General features: G+C 48.4%; 1 protein-coding gene across 4 annotated transcripts in view; it reads left to right on the top strand.

Annotated features, from left to right (window-relative positions):
* Positions 1-18,854, top strand: part of Rap1gap2 (RAP1 GTPase activating protein 2) — a 270,988-nt gene that overhangs the window by 28,042 nt on the left and 224,092 nt on the right. For 3 of the 4 annotated variants that reach the window (XM_063251041.1, XM_063251049.1, XM_063251045.1), the window contains one exon: positions 8,631-8,666. In XM_063251041.1, coding sequence (XP_063107111.1) covers positions 8,631-8,666 — 36 coding nt within the window. Of the gene's footprint in view, positions 1-4,529; positions 4,667-8,630; positions 8,667-18,854 lie in introns of those variants that run through there. The other variant, XM_063251044.1, reaches the window with a different exon arrangement.

The raw sequence follows: 18,854 nt of genomic DNA, 5'->3' as shown, positions 1-18,854 counted from the left end.
CTGGGTAAACATGACACTTTATGTTTGTTACTTAAAATTTTTCATTGTGGTAAATTTTGTTGCTTCTTCAGCCCATAGCCCTACATTGTCATAACTCTCTGATTGACAGCTTGCCTGCTCTTAGGAGATAAGAGGGAACTGTGCAATCGTGGTGTGTCTGGGTCCTGCTCTTGGAACCCAGTTTTCACAAGCAGTCTTGCAATTATTATTATTATTTTCATCATCTTGCTGTTCAGAGCTTGTGCAATGGGAAATTCAGTCTGGCCCCCGAGATGGGGCACACAGGAAGTGATCTGTGGGCTGGAAATCACTCTGCAGATGCCGAATGTTGCTTTATCTTGAGACCAAGGCATGGATTCCTGTGTGATGTGGGATTGGTGCTGTGCATGCCCACAGTTTCCCCAGAGATCAGTGTCCACTGTCCAGTGTCCACCATTTTCCCCAAAATCTGTTGTTTCTGGCTTTGTCCATATCTTCCCCTGACTTACAAAGGAAGCAGAGGCCAATGTAGGTCCTCTGTTGCTGAATTTTTAATGGTAGACTGAAGCCTTAAAGAAGAGGTGACCTGCTCTGAGTGGTACTGGGAGGAGAGCCGAGCTCCTCTGCTGCTGTCTGCTGCTGTCTGGATGGGGCAGTTGAGGCTGGCCGGCCAAGCGCCTGCTTTTCTAGGGGCCTGTCTCTCCTAAACTTCCTGTAGCTGCCTCTTTTCTGAGCCTGGTGAAGAAGTTTGTCTCATCTTTCAGCTCTCACCAGTGGCTGTGGGGTCTGAGCTGCCTGAGCGGTGGAAGCTGCTTTGTCCTTTCTGTCCCCGCTGTCCTTCCTGTTCCCGGCCCTGAAGACACAATGCAGGTGTGGCAGTTGACAGAACCCTTGGTCTGCTTTTCTCAGTTAGCACTGTGCCTCTGTCTAGCTCAAAAGCTCATAGGACAGTAGGCTCTCTGGAGCTTTGTCTTGGATTTGGGTCCTGGCTGGTCTTCCAGGGAACCCACAGGCTCAGCCAGAGATGCTGACTTTGTGACTCAAAGGAGGCTCTGAGAAGGGATGAAAAGCAATCTCAGGAGAAGAACCTGTCTGGCCAGATGTTGGGAGGATTTGACATATCTCTGGCCCACTTTATCATTGTTCTCTCCTTACGGCTGAGCCATACTGCACTTTCAGGGTCTTAGTTTGTTCATCTGCATAATGGGCATTGCATGGATTATGCATTTCTGTAGGTTTCAGAATGAATGGGGCAGCTTTGCTGATGTGACTTTCACTTATCCGTGCAGATCATCACGCAGAGAACCAACTTAGTTCTGTTGCCATTGAACTGGGTGAATGTTATGGAGTTCCTTAACCTCTCTGAGCCTCAGTGATCCCGTCTGTAACCTGGGGATAACAGTGGTACCACCTCAAGGGTGCCTGTGTGATTGAAATGAGCTAGGTGGTTGGCTTGGCACTGGCCCATGGTGAATTCATAGAAATGGGGCTGCCCCAGGCTATTTGTGCCAGCAGCCTGGCTGCCCAGTCAGCAAGGTCTGAGAGGAAGCTGGACTGTGCATGAGAGGGGAAGGGAAGCTGGTCGGCCTCACAGAGTGCTTCCCTTTTCTAATAGCCCTGAGGCCTTCCCGGAGAGCCGAAGGCCCCCTGGCTGCCCACTCCCCATAGAGGAAGTAGCAAGAGGTTAAAGTAAGGGGTCCAGAATCACAGCAGACAGCAGGGGTAGTGGCTCCCTGGGATGTGTGGGGCCTTGTACAAAGTGTTTCTGTTCACCTAGAACCTTGTGAGGATGGTGGCAGCTTCCCCATGCCACAGAGGAGAAAACTGAGGCCGGGATAGGTTCAACAACTTGCTTGAGATCACACAGCTTCAAAACTTTGGAGACTGAGAGCCAAGCAAGGGAGAGTGAAGGAGGCTTAGCACGGCTGTCCTTTCCTCCATGGCTCAGAGAGAACAGAAGGCCATGTGGGGCCTCCCTTTCCTTCTCCAGAGGCTCATCCTGGGGAGAAAGGGCCTCTCCAAGCTAGAGCTCAGTGGCACCGAAGTCCAGGCTGGTTCTGGTCAGGTGCCCGAATGTCCAGAATCCCAGGTGGTGCAACCAGCCTCAGGTGGCAGCAGCTCAGGACTTGAAAGGTGTTTCATTCTGGCCGGCAGGCTGCCTTGCTGGCTTTTGGATGTTTGGGACCAGGCCAAGCCCTGACTCTTAAGAACACTTGGTCTAGAGGGCTTCATGCTGCAGGTGTCTCCACAGACTGTGAGGCCCTGTCCAGAGCACCTGTCGGCCCCTCTGGCCCCGGAGTGGGCATAGTGTGGTGGGCAGTGCTCACAGCATTGACGTGGGTGGTGGGGTGCGCCTCAGCCCGGCGGTCCATTGCCACACCTCTTTCTCTCAGATAGGACTCCAGAGATGGGCTGACCCCAGCTTCTCTAATTGGTGAAATGGAAAGTCATTTGCAGAAGGGATTCACCCATGTGACAGCCACCCCAGCAATGCTGGCCAAGCCATCAGCTGTGTTTGGTTCACTCTGATGTCTCTACGCCAGCATAGCCCTTGGCCTGGAGGAGGTCCCGGAGCTGGTGGAGGGAGGAAGCAGCCAGGTGGGCTGTTCACCCTCAGCTTCACTCTCATTTATGAAGCTCTTCTTCTTGTCCAGGATGAGACAGGGGCTGGGGGAGGGTGGAAAGAGACAGAGACAGAGAGACAGAGACAGAAAGAGAGACAGAGAGAGAGACCGAGACCGAAAGACAGAGAGACAGAGACAGAGACAGAGAGAGACAGAGGCAGAGAGACAGAGAGAGACAGGGAGAGGGAGGTTGGTTCCTAGGTATCCAAGGGTTGGACTGGCTTCCAGCTCAGCTGGATTGGGGAGCTCGTAAGATACCTTTCAAACTTGACCTTTCTTATGTCTACTGTCTGTCTGTCTGTCCTCTTTCCTACCTTCCTGGGTCTTGGCTTCATTTTGCTGCCTTCTTTTCTGCCCTCCACTGGGGTCCTGTGCTTTAGCTGGAGGAGCAAAGGGGCGATGTCTGAGCAGCCGTATTTGCATGCTGAGGTCTTCTGAGCCTGTCCCTGGGCCAAGAGTGAGTGCCCAGGTTGGTCAAGCCTAGTCAGTAACCACCTGTGCCCGGTGGTGAACTGAGTGCAGAGGTGTTTCCTTCCCACATTTCTCTCCAGTGGAGGCCAAAGGGAGGTAGTGCAGGCAGAATGGAGGTGCTCATGAGCCCTGCCTGGCATCTTTTGGGTGCAGGATGGGTACAGTGGGGGACGGATGCACTGCTGGCTTTCAGCAGTGGATGTCCAGTTTGCAGAGCTCCAGGCAGTGACCCTTCTTATGCTTCCTTTCCTGGGACTGGGGGTGGGGGTAGGTGGAGCTGCAGCCTCAGCTGAAGACCTTTGGGTTCCTGCAAGGCACCTGCTGCTTTGCAGAAGAGAGCTGGCTCTCCCTCCTAGCCAGTGTCAGGCTCTGAAGCTGCTCCCCCAGTTTCCCCAGGGTGCCACTCGAACACCTGCAATGTCTACTGCTTTGAGGGGAGTCATGAACATAGAAATTCTTGTGTCCTTTGTCCATGACCTGGGCCTGCCATCGGGCACCTCAGCACAGAGCCTCTGATTCCTGTAGCAGAGAAGGTGGGACAGAAAAAGAGAGAGAGAGAGAGAGAGAGAGAGAGAGAGAGAGAGAGAGAGAGAGAGAGAGAGAAAGACAGAGAGAGAGAGAGAGAGAGAGAGAGAGAGAGAGAGAGAGAGAGACCGACCAAAGGCAGCAGCTATAGCATGCTACAGCACGTGTATTTCCCCTCTGCACTAGGGGCTGAGTAGGGGCCTGGTGCCAGGCAGTGTCCACCTGCCCTGTACCTGCTGTAGTGTCTGTGTCCTGTACATGTGTGTGTATACATGTGAAGGCACCTCACAGGCATGAGTGCAGTCTGATGCATGTGTGTGGGCACTGGTCTGCATCTGTACTTATGCATGAGTTTGTATGGGCACTTGTAAGTAAACAAGAGCGTGCTGGTGAGTATGAGGAGATGCATGCTGTGTCAGATGTCTGACCCATGTGAGCTTGTGCACCCTGGGCATATATGTACAAATGTGCGTGTGCTCATGTGTGCATGTCCATGTGCCCTGGTGCCCATTCGTGTGCCTGTATACTTATGTGCACACGTGTGGCTGGAGTATCTGGAGTGTGCAGCATCATGAAGCGGTGGTCAGAGGTTCCTCTCAGGCAGCCCCAGGGAGTGGCCTGAAGGGCCTCAGTCCTAAGGGGTCCTGGGGCTCCCAGCTGGCTCTCTCCCCACTTCCCAGGCAGAGCTGTGAGAATCTGTCAGCCTTCTGTGGGTTCTGAGAAGCCAGGGCTGTGTGGTGCAATCTGCCAGCTGAACCCCTTCCGGAGCTGTGGGTTCCTCTGGGCGTGGGGAAGCTGCCCTTTGTGACCTCCCTGGCTGCTTTAGTGCCTCCCAGAGTGCAGGACACACCTCCTGGCCATGCAGCCACACCCACAGGAAGCTGGGGTTGAGGGCAGGCGTGGAGTGAGGTGCCACGCCTGGTAGCTCGCCCTACACTGTGGCCCTTCGGATTGCTGCTCCACGGCTCTCTTGCTAACAGCCCTGGAGACATCACTGGGTTCTGGTGCCCTGTGGCCACCACCATGTTTGGCAGGAAGCGCAGCGTCTCCTTTGGGGGCTTCGGATGGTGGGTAGCAGATGAAAGGGAGGTTGAAAAGTTGGGAGTGTACTTGGAGGTGGAGCTTTGTTGAGTGTCTTTGCTGCCTATGAGGACAGAGGGACTCAGGTTGTGCCTGAGTCCTGGGTCTGCAGGGGACATTCTCAGATAGACATGGAAGATCCAAGTGGGGGATCAGAAACTGCAAGCATCTCTTCCCTGTCCCAGGGTACAATCTGACAGAGGTTGGAGATAGCTGCCAGTGTGGGTGTATGACTGTAATTGAATGCGTGACCCTGTGTCAGCATGTTCTTGTATGTGTGCATGCATGCCTGTGATTATATGTGAGTACGTGTGTGTTCATGCGTGAACCCATGCACGCACGTGCAGGTGTGCATGTGTGACTGCAGCTGCCGGTCTGTGTGACGATGCATGAAGCATGTGCCTGGCAGGGTGGAGGTGCCCTTGTGTGGGACCATGTGTGTATTCTATTTCAGGACAGGCGCCTGCCTGCACCATGAGTTCAGGCACCAGTGTGTGCTGCTGTCTGTGCTGTTATTGTGACCCCATGGGGTCACAGAGGGGACCTGTAGGTGGCCTCCTCTGGCGGGGGTGAACTGTGAGAGGAGGGGCAAGTCTGTCTCCAAAGTTTGCCACCCTCCTTGCCCCACCCTCTCTGTCTCACCTGAGCAACTGGGTCTGCATCCAGCCTCCTGCCGGAACTTCTAGGTCACCCTAGAACTTCTGTTAGGACAGAGGAGATGCTCTCTCCTTCCCTAGAGTCTGAAAGTGGGGAGACTGAGGTCAAAGTCTTGTCTTTGCTTACCAGATGCTGACAGCTTCTCCTCAGCTGAGGAACAGAGGCTGGTGGTTTTTGTTATCAGTTTCCTTTCAGCATCTGGGCCTGGGGGGTTTTCAAACTAGAGGAGGGTTCTAGGGGAGGGTGACTGGGGTGTTCTGGTGGGGAAGATGGTGGGCCAAAGACGGGTGGCTTGAAGAGCAAGGGAGGAGGGAGGCGCAGGAGGGCTGGGCTCTGTTCTTCTGGCCAACTACTCCCATATGTGGGCAGGCTTCCCCTGTTTGAAGGCACTTCACCATCACCCTCCAGCAGGAAGGGATTATGGCACCCATGTTTGGCAGATGGGATAGGAGGGTGAGATGATGTTGGGGTGGTGTGTGGTGGCTATGACTGCTCACGACCTTTCCTGATGCTGGAGCTCAGGGCAGCTTCCCTGCTGGTGGGTTTGCATTTGAGTCACACAGTCTGCTGCTTCTAGCCCCTGAATGGATGTGTGAGGCTGGGTTGAGATTCTTACAGGGCAGGACCCAAGGAGTGGGATTGTCCTCCTGGATCCTCCTTTCTGTGTGAATTGTAGAGTGCACAGAAAGGCTGCCATCAGAAAGCTCCCTCTGCAAGGCTCAGGTCTTAGTCTGGATTTATCCCCGCAGAAAGCAGTGCTGTGCATTGAGACCCACTGTTTTTTTTTAAACTCATGACCACCTGCTTGCAAGGCAGGTGCTAATGCCGCTGAGCTAAATCCCCAGCCCCGAAACCCACTATTTTAGGGTCCTTGGACAAAGTGGAACCGTAGTTTGAACATGACCAGGCAAAGGGATGATGTAAATGTAGCCACTTAGGGCTGCCATGGAGGCAAAGGGAAAGGTAGGGGAAGAGATCTAGTGTGTCAAGCATGTGCTAATCACAGTTCACCACACTGGGTTCCTGAAGGGCAGGGCCTGCTCTGTCTTACTCACTGGTCTCTTGGACACTTGGCCAGCACATGTGCTCAGGAGATGCTTGTAGACTAAGTGAGATGTTTTGCATGCAGCAGGCAAGTGGGGTCTAGGGGGTGGTAGGGCCTTCTGGTATGGGCTGTAGGACTGCAGTGTGGCACCCTCTGGGGATGGCTGTTAGCTGGGAGGGGATATCACAGATGGTTAGGACTAAATTAGATTCCTGCACCCTGGGTCTTACTAGTCACGGAAGACGATCTCCGGGGTGGTGTTTTAAAAGCTCTGCTGGTTGCTAGCTGGGTAGCCATGGGTGACAGGATGGGTGAGATGGTGGGAGTGTGTGGCATGGGCCAAGGGAGGGAGGAGCCTGGCGATTTGGCTTCCTAAAAAGGTTGGCCTCGCTGTATCTCTACTGTCCAAACCACAGGCCCTGCCCTCTGGAGGGCTCCCTCCCCATTGGGGGAACCTTTGTGGACAGGCTGCTGGAAGGGGGCTTGGGGAAGGGTGACTGGGGCCTGCACCCTGTGCAGGGAGGTTGGGTGGATGAGACAGAGGGCAGGAGGATGCACTCGTACAAGGAGTCCAGGGTCTGGTGTTGGCTCCACCTTGACACTGAGGAACTCCAACAGTGTACTTCCTCTCTGTGGATCTCAGTTTCCCCATGTTTCAGCCTTCCTCATGGTAGAGGGCTGCTATATGAATTAAAAGACATACCTTGAGAAAATGTAAGGTGAAGGGTGATATATTAAGGAGACAGGTAGATAGCTCTGGTTACAAGTGTTTTGGAAGAATGTGGGGCTCTTATACCTGGTCAGACCTGGTGATAAGGTGGATTGAATGGAAGAAGAGAGAAGCCTGCCTCCCAAGGGGGTGGGGTGATGCCTAGGTGAGTCCCTGGGGGGTCAGGAGTGGGCGCCCTAGGGACGGGTCCGTGATGAAGTTTGGAGAAGAAACTGGTAGGGATTTGGGACGGCACCTGTGGTGTGGCTTGGTTCACTGCTGGGAACTGAGAGCGGAGGTTTCTGGGAGCCTACTCAGAGGGAGAGGCTCATGGTCCTAACTCAGGGCCCAGTGCTGACCAGAGCTGGTCAGCTCTGTCTTCTCCTCTTCTTGCTGGCCCTGCAGCCTGTGATGGGGAGCTTGAGGCAGAGTGGAGCCAGCTGGTTGAGTGTCTGAAGGAATTTTGAGCATCCTGGAGCTGGTGGTCATTTTAGTGGCATCAGTAGTGGTGTGGATGCTGGTGGTGGTGATACAGATGATGGCGACTCAGGCAGTGACATTGATAATGATGGCAACATGACAGTAGTGACATTTAGTGATGTACACTGCAGTGATAGTGACACTGATGGTGATGTAACATACATGGTGGGGACACTAGTATAGTGACGGTGACTCTGATAGTATGAATGACAAATGCTGGTGTTGGTGACAAGATGGTGGAGACTCGGAGATGGTGATGGGGTGGTGACATTGGTGGTTATGACCTTAAAACCAGAGAAGACTCCAACAGTGGGCACATGGCCCCTCTCTGTCTCTGGAGCGGGAGGACCCTCCCTTTACAGCCATGAGTGCTGGCATCTGTGGGAGTAAAAACAGAAGCTCATGGCGCTGCCTCCTGTGCCAGCTGGGTGGGCGGGGCTAGGCACAGGAGCGGCTGCTGGGACAGTCTGTGGCAAACGTGATCTTCCCTGTTCTGGGCACCTTGCCTGGTGAAACCCACCTGCTGTTCTCTCTGGAGCCTACTGTTGGGTTCTGTCCCAGGAGTGGGGTGTCCCTGTCTAATGGACAGGAGGGTGCCTACAGATGGGGTGCTGGGTCTTCCCAAAGCTGAAGGCCAGGAAACCTTGATGTGTTGTCTTCTGCCCATGGTGGATGCAGATGGGCTTTGCAGAGTCTTCCTGTTGGGTAGCAGTAATAAGGGGGGAGGCTACGTGCAAAATGCTTAAGACTCCTGGGTCCAGTCAGATACCTGCAGTGAAATGAGACTGGGCCTCTGGTTTCACCATTCTGAGTTGAACTTCACTCATTTCTAAAATGGTAGAGTTAGCAGCACCCATCTCATACAGGTATGGTGACCCAGCCCTCTCAGAATTCTGTCCTCTCTTCAGGGGCTAGAGGAGAAGCTGACCATGTAGTTGCCATCCCCAGCAGGGGCTGCCAGGATGGAGGGATGGGCTGGCCCAGGGACCCCTCCCCATCAGGTGCTGGGTGGGAGCTGTCAGCACCGCATTGACTTAGGCCTTGGCTTTTCTCTTGGCAGGATCGACAAGACCATGCTGGCGGGTCTGAAAGTCAAGTAAGTAGTTGCTTGTTTTTCTCTAGAGACCAGAGATGATGGTAGGCTGGAGCTGTTTCATATCCTGAAGAGCACAGTTGAGGGGATCGTACTGTCAGATTTCAGCTCGGCTTGCTGGGCTAGGGTGGGATCCCTGGATAGGGATTTTGATTTCTGGCTGTCCAGAGAAAGGCAGAGGTGGGAGTGGGAGCAGAGGGAACCAGCATGTTGGTAATGAACATCAGGGATGTGACTTAGCAGAAAGAAAGGTAATTGATTTTCTGTCACCATAATGTGAAATTGCAGTTCTATTAAATGGTCTCCCTGACATTTCTCATCTGCTTGAAAAATTATGTCACATGGTTCTAGAACCTCAGAGAACAACCTGGAGAGTGTGTGTGGGCTCAGCAGGTCATGAGTAATTTTCTACACGACCGCATCATTCTGGGCAGTGTGGCTAGGACCCTCTGAGGCTTCCATGCCTGAAGTCTTGGACCTGGGAAGGGTCTATCTTAGTTGCCACTTGTCTGCTGGTCTGTTTGGAGAAGCCCCAAGCAGTCACATCTCTCTCCAAGACCTCTGCCTTCCCTGCTCTCCCCAGCTGCATTCCTCTTCCATCTAGGTTTATAGCAAACCATTGTGTCTGCATCCTAATTCTTTTTCTTTTGAGACTTCACCAAAGTTTTAAAAAAGCCTTCGATCTGTGTCCTTCCCTTGGGTGGAACTTACCATCCTTTGATTTTCAGTCTCTGAATTTCTTTTTGAATTAAATGTGTTTCTTGAATGCAGCATATTGTTGGATCTTGCTTTTTGATCCATTCTGCCAGTCTCTTTTGATTGGCGAGTTGAGGCCATTAACATTGATGTGTATAGGTAATATGTATTGACTTATCCTTGTCATGTTATTTTACTGTTGTTGTCTCCCCTTTCTTCCCCCCACTCTCTAATTGTTTTCCTTGCCTGGATTCCTTCTCTTGGGGGTTCATGGAACTATAGTCCTCATTATCACTCTCTAGAATGTCCCTAGAACATTTTGGAGTGCTGGTTTGGTGGTTATAAATTTCCTCAGATGTTCTTTGTCACGAAAGTGTCTTATTCTCCATCAGCTTTGAAAGACAGTTTTGCGGGGTACATCAATCTGGGTTAAAAGCTGTTTTCCTTCAGAGCTTGGATTATTTCACTCCAGGCTGTCCTTGACTTGAGAATTGGTGCTGAGAAGTCTGCTGTGATTCTGGTGGGCTTTCGTTTATAGTTGATCTATTTCTTTTCCCTAACAACTTTTAATATTCTGTTCTTGTGCTGAATTTCTGGGATCTTGACTGTGACATGCCTTGCTGTAGAATTTTTTTTTTATTTTAAAGAGAATAAAATCTCTCAAAATAAAACAGAATTAAGCCAATCAAAACAAAACAGTGATAGTGGTACAGAACTCAAAACAGGATAATAGGAAATCAACAGTGGCTACCATAATACATCTTGTTCTCTTCAAAATAGTTGTCCATTCCATCAGACATAGTAAAATCAAATAGTACCAAACAGAATAAAACCAATCAAAAGAGAACATTGGATAAAATAAAATAATAAATCAGGACAAAATAAAACCGTGAGAACAATATTGAATTTCAAAAACAAAACAGAAAGAAGCCTCCCATATTTGCTATGTTGCATACTGTTATTATCCTAATAGATGCTCAGCCTTCTGACTCCACGCCCACAAAGTCAACCAAACAGTGTAAACATTTAGTTGTTTTTGTACCTCAGTTGCTATCAACTCAGCCTGTCCTCAGAATCAGCTGGTTGCTTGAATCTGCTTGATGGATTCTATTTCTTTCCTATGCTGAGCTCCCATAATTTTCTTCAGCTCACTTATTTTTTTTGTCTGAATCTGCTCTGGCATCACTAAGCATGGTCTTTATCTGAGACATTATTTCTGACTTCATTTTTTCAGTTGCTTTGCTGTTACCACTTCAGGGAGGCCAAGTGAGAGGCTTTCAGATTGTCCCACTCACTCATTGCCTCCTGGATTTGCCTTTGGTGAACTTGATGTCTGGGATTGCATTTGGTTTAAGTATCTTTTATTTTTTCTGTCTGTTTTTAGTTTAATTCTTGAGGTGATACTTGTAAATTGCCTATAGTGGGTTGCTTTATTGCTAGATTTAGGATCCCTAGGTGGTTATTACATCTCTGAGGTATCTTCCAGGTGTAGCTGAATTTTGGGCTTGAGTCTGTTGGAGGATCTTATGTCTTCAGTTTGTTGGAGATGAGAAGTTGTTGCTTGTTTGGCCCAGTCTGTGGTTCTCTGGCTCTGTGCCACAGTGTTTTCTGTGACACTTAGTCTCAGTCGTGAAATACCAGGAGCAACAGCTGTTTGGAATAGTTATGGCTGTAGTGGCATCAAACACATCTGAGAAAATGACAACCTGAGCTAACCCTTAATTTTCCACTTTTAACTGAATGAACTAGATTTGTGGTTATGCAACAAAATCTAAAACAAGCCGGAAAATTATATGCGGTATACAAGTCAACTTTTCTCTTAGGGGTTAGGATTTAAAATGGATTAAAAGGAGAAAACAGAGAAGCCGAAGAAGAAGAAGAAGGGCTTAGAAGCAAGGGTGGAGGACAAAGAGGGATCACACCAACTTTGGGAAACTGGTGCGGAGACTGGAGGAAAAGAGAGAAGAGAAGGAAGGAGGAACAGAATTGAACTACAACCACAAAGAGACTAGGAACCACCCTCACACTCATATAACAACAAGATCAAACAATGAAAGAGAAAGAGAGAAGGAAGAAAAGTAGAGAAAAGAAAGACAAAGTCCATTCCAGGGTTCTCTGGTTTCACTAGTAGACAGTGTGTAGAGACAGAGTCCTGGTCTGTGGCTTGCATAGATCCCGGAAGTGATCAGTGGCTTTCTGGTGGGGTAATGAATAATCTCACCAGACCTGCCCCAAGACCAGACTCACTGGGGTCGCCACCATCCTAACAATTTCCGTGGGATTGGTCCAGCTGGGAGCTTCTAGATGGAGTTGGCAGCAGTTCTGGGTTCTGGGCTCAGCCAGCCCCTCTCCAAGATGATCCCGGCTAATTGCTCCCTCCTGTGGGAGGGCTAAGTCCTCTACACTCACCACCAGCCAGTGCCGTCCCTCGTGTCTACTGGCCCCCTCCACTACCGCGTCTCTCTGCAGAGGCCTCTGGGGTCGCCAGCCATCACTGTGGTTCCACAGGTTTGAACTGCTTCTCTCAGGCTGAGTCCCATCTCAGGGAGATGATGCTCCAGCTACCTCCTTCTTTGTTGGAGTTTCTCTCTACACTGTCTCCATTTTTCCTGGGTCCAGTGGACCCACCTGCTTCCTTCTTGTCTTGCTCACGATGACATATTCCAGAGGGTAGATGGCGTCTCTGCCTCTCTGAGAGGCCGTTATCTCTGCTGCTTTCTGCTTTGTCATGTTTGTCTCCTCTGGGGAGAACTTAATACTATCTGTTCCATCTGAATGAGTTAGAAAGGAGGAAACCAGCATCGGCTGCTAGCTCAAAACTATTCTTCTACCACATGTAAGTGAATTAGCTCATGCATAAAAATTCCTCCAGGGACTGAGGTGTAACACAGTGGTAGAGCGCGTGCCTAGTACGTGTGAGGTCCTGGATTCAACCCCTGCCCTGCCTTGAAAAAATTCTCTCAGCGAGTTGTCCTTTTTCAGAAGCAGCTTCTCCACTCCATCTCCTCTGAAAGGTTTCCCAGTAAGCTGTCAGCACTGACTGGGTGTGGTGGTGTGCACCTGTAATTCCAGTAGGAGGACTGCTGTGAGTTCGAGGCCAGCCTGGGCTACAAAGTGAGTTCAAGGCCAGCCTGAACTGCATAGTGAGACCCTGTCTCAAAAAGACCACCACAACAAAAAAAGTTACAGCATGGACTGTATCTCCCCTGGTTCCAGGTCCCTGGGTTAGGCACAGCAGGGCTTGAGGGTTGGCATATAAGGAGATCAGAATAAGATGCTCCCCACTCTGGTATGTTTCTCTTGGAAATGAGAGAGTGATCAGTAAGCACTCCTTGGATAGAGGAAAAAATTTTCTTCCCTTTGAGAGCTTTCAGCTTTTAGGGGTGCCAGGTAGGAGTCCAGGAAGACTGCTGGAAGGTGTCTTCCAAAGTACCTCAAGCTGGAGCAGGACCGGGGCCCCCCATGTCTGGACTGGCATGGTGTGTGCATCATTGTAGCCCGGATTCAGGGTGAGTTGCCCTGGGTGAGACACTGAGCTTCTTTGGGCTTCTGTTTTCATGTCCTTTGTTTAATGAGCACAATGTTTGGTCTTTTGAGAGCTTCCAGAGTGTATCTGCATATCGAATGAGATGTGAAGTATAAAGCAGAGTTGCTAAGGGATTTGGAGTGGGAGAAGTATTTCTTTTGGGTCTGTCTTGGGCTATCTAATTTAAATGCACAAGCTTTTATGAGGGCCTGCTTGTTTTAGCTGGTAAATATAATATTTGTAACCTGAAAAAGAAATATGTACAGGGTACAGTCAACGGCTGAATTTTAAGATTTTTTATTGTAAAAAATATAAACTTGGTATAATTTGGTTAAGAAAAGATGGGATTTTTAGAAAAGATCTCAGGTTGCCTCAGGGAATTCAGAGGGGGAGTAGAAATAGAGCTCGGGAGAGGTTGGGCTAGGAACTATACATCCTATTCCATCAAAATCTCAGTAACAAACCAGGTGTGGTGACACACACCTGCAATCCCAGCACTGGAGACTGAGGCAGGAGGATCTTCATGAGTTCATGGCTGTGCTGGGCCACAAAGTGAGTTCAAGGCCAGCCTGAACTATATAATGAGACCTTGTCTTAGGAAAAAAAAATCTCAGTAGCTTCTTTACAGAGCTTAGTAAATCAAATCTTAAAATTCATATGGAAATTCAAAGATAATCTTGAAAAAGAAGAGCAAGTTGGAAGCCTATATTTCTAGCTTCAAAATTTATTACAAAGCTACAGATGGTGTGGTTTTGGCAAAAGATAGATGTATAGAGCAATAGAGTAGAATTCAGGTCAGAAATAAACCTTCACATTTATGTTCAAATGCTTTTCAGCAAGGGTGAAAAGGCAGTTCACTGGAGAAAAACAGTCTTTTCACAGATACTGCAGGGACAACATGCTATCCATGCACAAAAGAATAAAACTGGGTTCTTGTCTTATACCATGTGGAACAGATATCTCAAAATGGATCACAGATCTAGTGTTACAGCTACAATTCTAAAACTATTAGAAGAAAATGGTTGTAAATCTTTGTGGCTTTGGATAAGGCAGAAATTTATTTTAAAAGACACCAAAGACATCAGAAACCTAAGCAATAACAATAAAAAGTAGAGCTGGGCGTGATGATGAGAATCTTAGACGCACCGTGCAGGATGCCGAGGCAGGAGGATCCATGTGGAGTTGGAGGCTGGTGTGGGCTACACAGTCAGCTCAAGCCCAGCACGAACTGCATCGTGGGACCTTATCTCAAAAAAAAAAAAATTAACTTCATCAAAATTAAAGTCTTGCTGCAAAAGACACTGTCAAGAAAGTAAAAAGACAATCCACAGAACAAATACAATATTTCTAAGCCCTTTATCTGGCTCATATTTAAAATGTATAAAGACCTCTTACAACTCAATAATATAAAGACAACTAACAATTAAAAATGGGTAAAGAGGCTGGAGTTTAGCTCAATAGTAGAGTGCTTGCTTGTGTGAGGTCTGGGGTTTGATCCTCAGCATCATAAAAAAAAGGACAAAGTTTATGAGCAGACATTTCTGCAAAGGAGACATGCACAGGGCAATAATCATATGGAAAGATGTTCAGCATCATTAATCACAGAAGAAATGTAAATGAGGACCCCATTAGTTATTACTTCATGATCCCTGGAACGGCTGTGATAAAATGGACAGATAATAAACAGTGTTGGTAGCTGGGCATGGTGGTACACACATGTTATCTCAGCACTCTGGGAGGCTGAGGCGGGGGGATTGCAGGCTTGAGCTCCATCTGGCAATTTAATGACTTTGTAAGACCTTGCCTTAAATTAAAAAATAAAAAAGGGATGAGAATAGTTCAGTGCGCAGACCCTGGGTTTAATTCTTAGTACTGGGGAAACAAAACAAAACAAAACAAAACAAAACAAAAGTAGGAGGTTGAGCATTCAGAGCATTCAGAGCATGATGAGCATTCAGAGACCTTGTAGTTTGCTGATGGGAATGTACAGCAGTGTAACCGTTTTAGAAAACAGCCTGACTGTTCCTCAGAAGCTTAGAACATAGAATCACCATAGACCAGCAGTCCTATTCTTGGGTAAATAACCAAGATACATGAAATGGTATGCTTTCAAACATATGTTTCACAAACTTTGTTCACAAAAAAAGTTGTACACAAACATTCATAGCAGCATTATTAATAATAACCCAAAGTGGAAACAACCCAAATGTCTATTAACAGATGAGTCAATAGGCCAAGTGTGATATATCTATAAGTGGAGTATTATTTGGGTTTTTTAATGTCAGGGATCGAAATCAGAACCTTGCACTTGCTTGGCAGGTGCTTATGCCACTGAGCTATATCCCCAGCCCCTGGAATATTATTTGGAAAAGAAGTCTTGATATATACATCCTGTAATGTGGATGAAACTTGAAGACATTCTACATGAAAGAATGTAAGCACTAAAAATAACATATTATATGATTATGTTAAATGTCTAGAACAGGCAAATCCCCAGGGACAAAGTAGACTAGGTAGTTTCCCTAGGCTTGGGTGTTTGTTGGGAGAGGGGTCAGGGGAGGGAACTCAAAGACACAGGGTTTTTTTTTGGAGTATAGAAAATGTTCTGTTATAGCAGCACAATGTATAATAGCTAAATCTTGGAAACAGGGGCTGGGGATTTAGCTCAGTGGCGTAAGTGCCTGTCTTGCAAGCAGGCAGTCGTGAGTTCGATCCCCGGTACCAATAAAAAGGAACAAGACAAAAAAAAAAAATCTTCGAAACAACCAAAATGCTTATCAATCACAGAATAGATAAAAAAGATGTGATATTGTTATACAATGGAATACTACTTGGCTATAAAAAGGATGAGCTTGAGGCTTTCATAGGCAAATGGAGGCAACTTGAGACTATCCTTATAAGTGAAATAAATTAAACTGACTTTTTTTACATTTTTTTTTCTTTTTTCTGGTACCGGGGATGGAACTCACGACTGCCTGCTTGCAAGGCAGGTGCTTATGCCGCTGAGTAAATCCCCAGCCCCTAAACTGACATTTATAAATATCATAGTGTCTCCCTGGCATAAAAAATAATAAAAAATAAAAACCTGAAAGAATAATAAGATTCTAAATATACAGTAGATATTATAATAATGAAAGGGGAAAAAAGTGCTCAAAAGGACAGAACAACCAGGATAAGGGAAAGGAAAAAAGGAAGAAAGGAAAAGACTCTATCTATGTATGTCAGTAAACACATACGAGTGTGAGTGTGTATATATCTTCTAGATCGATCACTGCTCATCTCTGTTAGTGCAGCAGAAAGCACCGTTAGTGCTGTCACTGTTTGACATCACTGTTGTGCCTGGAGTTTGTAACCTGAACAACAACTTCAAACACAAAAATATGCACTATATTAACTAGCATTAATTCCTGTATCATTTCCATTCTTTTTTCTGTTTTGCTTTAAAACAAAAAGAGAAAACATTCTGGAACCAGGCAGTATGACGATGACAGGCAGCTGTAATGGCCCCAGAACCTTGTGATTTACTACAGACCATGGAGTAACTAACTTCCAGTGTAATCAGAAGACGTGGTAAATGTTTAAAAAATGATTACAGTGAAAGACACATTGCTATCAACCTCCCTTAGGACACCCCCTGAGTGGGACTGTCTTTGTCCTTTCTGAAGCAGCTTTGGAAGCACCTCCACGAGTGTCTTTACAGGGCATGATCAAGATTATGGTGGATGTTGCCACCAAGAGCCATCCAACAGAAAGCAGCTCCTAAAACCGTTGTGGTGTGTGCCCTCACCCACTGGGCCTGGCGCTGTGCGCCTGTGGCTCCTCGAAGTCACAGTGACCACGGGAGGTGAATGTTTGGAGTCAGTTCAACGTGGGAGGCAGCTGTGGCAGCAAATGGAACACACTCATGAAAGAGCACTTCCAGAGCTACTTCAGACGGTGGCAGGAATGGGGAGATAAGTGGGTGGGAAGCAAGGATTAGTGGGGTGTGTCATTCACTGCAATAGTTTTTAAGTGTAAATGTTCACCACGGTTTTTGATCATGCTGTGTATATGTTATGTCTCAACAAAACTTAAAAGAAAAAATATAAACTTAGTGATAGAATGCTTGCCAAATATGCTGGAGGTTCTGGGTTCAATCCCTAGTGTGTGTGTGTGTGTGTGTGTGTGTGTGTGTGTGTGTGTGAGAGAGAGAGAGAGAAAGACAGACAGAGAGGCAGAGAGAGACAGAGATGCAGAGAGACAGAGAGACAGAGAGAGACAGAGAGGCAGGGAGACAGAGAGAGAGAGACAGAGATGCAGAGACACACAGACAGAGAGACAGAGAGGCAGAGACAGAGACAGAGAAGCAGGGAGACAGAGACAGAGAGGCAGAGAGAGACAGAGATGCAGAGAGACAGAGAGACAGAGAGAGACAGAGACAGAGAGGCAGAGACAGAGACAGCGAGGCAGGGAGAAATACCAGTCTGACCGGCTCAGTCCCCATTAGCTGTGCCGCTAGTCCGTCAGTGCAGCTGGAGAAATGGGGTCTTATGAATAAACCATGGTACCTGTGGCTGCTCTTTATGTGGGAAGGGTTAGTTCTCAGGGTAGAAGGATGGGTCATGGCTGGAAGTCACTGTAACTGGTTACGTGCAGCTGCCCCCATGCCCTGGGGACTAAGGAAGTCAGCTTCTGCCTCCCTCTCCCCACCTTGGGCAGTAGCTCTGGTAGAATTCTGCCCAGATGCCTAGATGCGCTTTTGCTCACTGACAGGTCCCCTAGGCAGCCGAACGCACACCAGGAGGGCTCTGTCCCTCTGCCTCTGCTGGGGGAGACATTCAGCCCTGAGTTCTCTGCTGAGCAGAAGGTATTTGTGGGTAGTGGCCTGTGTTCCCTGATTGCCTTGGTCCCCTCCAGTGACCTGGCTCTTGCCATGAAGACAGTCAGCCACGTGGCTGTTGGAGGCATCCCTCAGATATGCAGCTGGAGAGAGGAGGTTTGGACCCAGTGTTAGGCACTCACTGAGACTGCTGAGATTTCATTGTGCTGCTTTCCTGACTGAGGCTTTGCAGTCTCCTCGGGGAGCAGGCACCATGGATTTCTGCATTTGAGAGAAAACACAGATTTGGAGACATTAGGAAACGTGTTCAAGGTCACCAGCAAATAAGCCGTGAAGCTGGGCTTTGAACCAGGTCTGTACTTCATTCTGTTCAGGGTGGACCTGGTTGTTTCTCACTGTCTTCCACCTGCTTTCCTGGTCTTTTTACTTGATGTGTTCCAGGCACCGTGAGTGCAGGGTCTGTATACATCTGTTTTACAACAGTAGCCTCCTGGGGTTCATCTTCCTGCTGGAAGTGAGGGTTGAAAGGAACCTGTGATGCCTCTGAGGCCAGGACTTACTTAACTACAGTGGGGGACAGGGACCATGGGATCACACAGGGACCTGGAAAGGGAAGGTGGTCGCAGAACCACACAGGAGAAAGAGGTTTTGAAGTGTGGGCTGATAGTCTAGGTTATAGCTCCAGGCTAACAATTGGGCGAATTCTTAAGTGATCTAGGTCTCAGTTTCCCCAGCTCTAAAATGGGAGAATAAGACCCAGGAGATACCTGCTTTCTTCTAGCTTTAAGAGTCTAGTTTCTGTGCATGGCTTATGTCACTTGTCCAGGTTATTTCTCCAGACCTTGGTGGTGGTAGGTTCTCACTGCTGAGTAAGTGAGCGCATGAGTGTACAAAGTCATGGAGATAAGAGGTTCTGTGTACTCCATTTCTGGCTCTCCGGGGCCCAGCACAATACTGACTGGGGCTTTCTTGTGGGTGTCCCTGGAGTAGCGTCCAAAGGGTGAGGACCTGAGCTGGATCCTCAGATTTCTTCCTGTGCTTTCTCCTCAGAGCCCCTGCTTGTTTGTTAAGAAGGAGGTGTGTGCATATGTGTGTCTATGCGTGTGCATGCGTGTGTGGGTCTGTCTGACTGGTGCATGGCCCCAGTCAC

This window comes from Cavia porcellus, unplaced genomic scaffold, assembly GCF_034190915.1.
Source record: "Cavia porcellus strain 051 isolate PalLab524CR breed Dunkin Hartley unplaced genomic scaffold, mCavPor4.1 scaffold_6, whole genome shotgun sequence".
Lineage (NCBI taxonomy): Eukaryota > Metazoa > Chordata > Mammalia > Rodentia > Caviidae > Cavia > Cavia porcellus.
The sequence above is the reverse complement of the archived record's forward strand: the minus strand, read 5'-3'. Positions and strand labels throughout refer to the sequence as shown.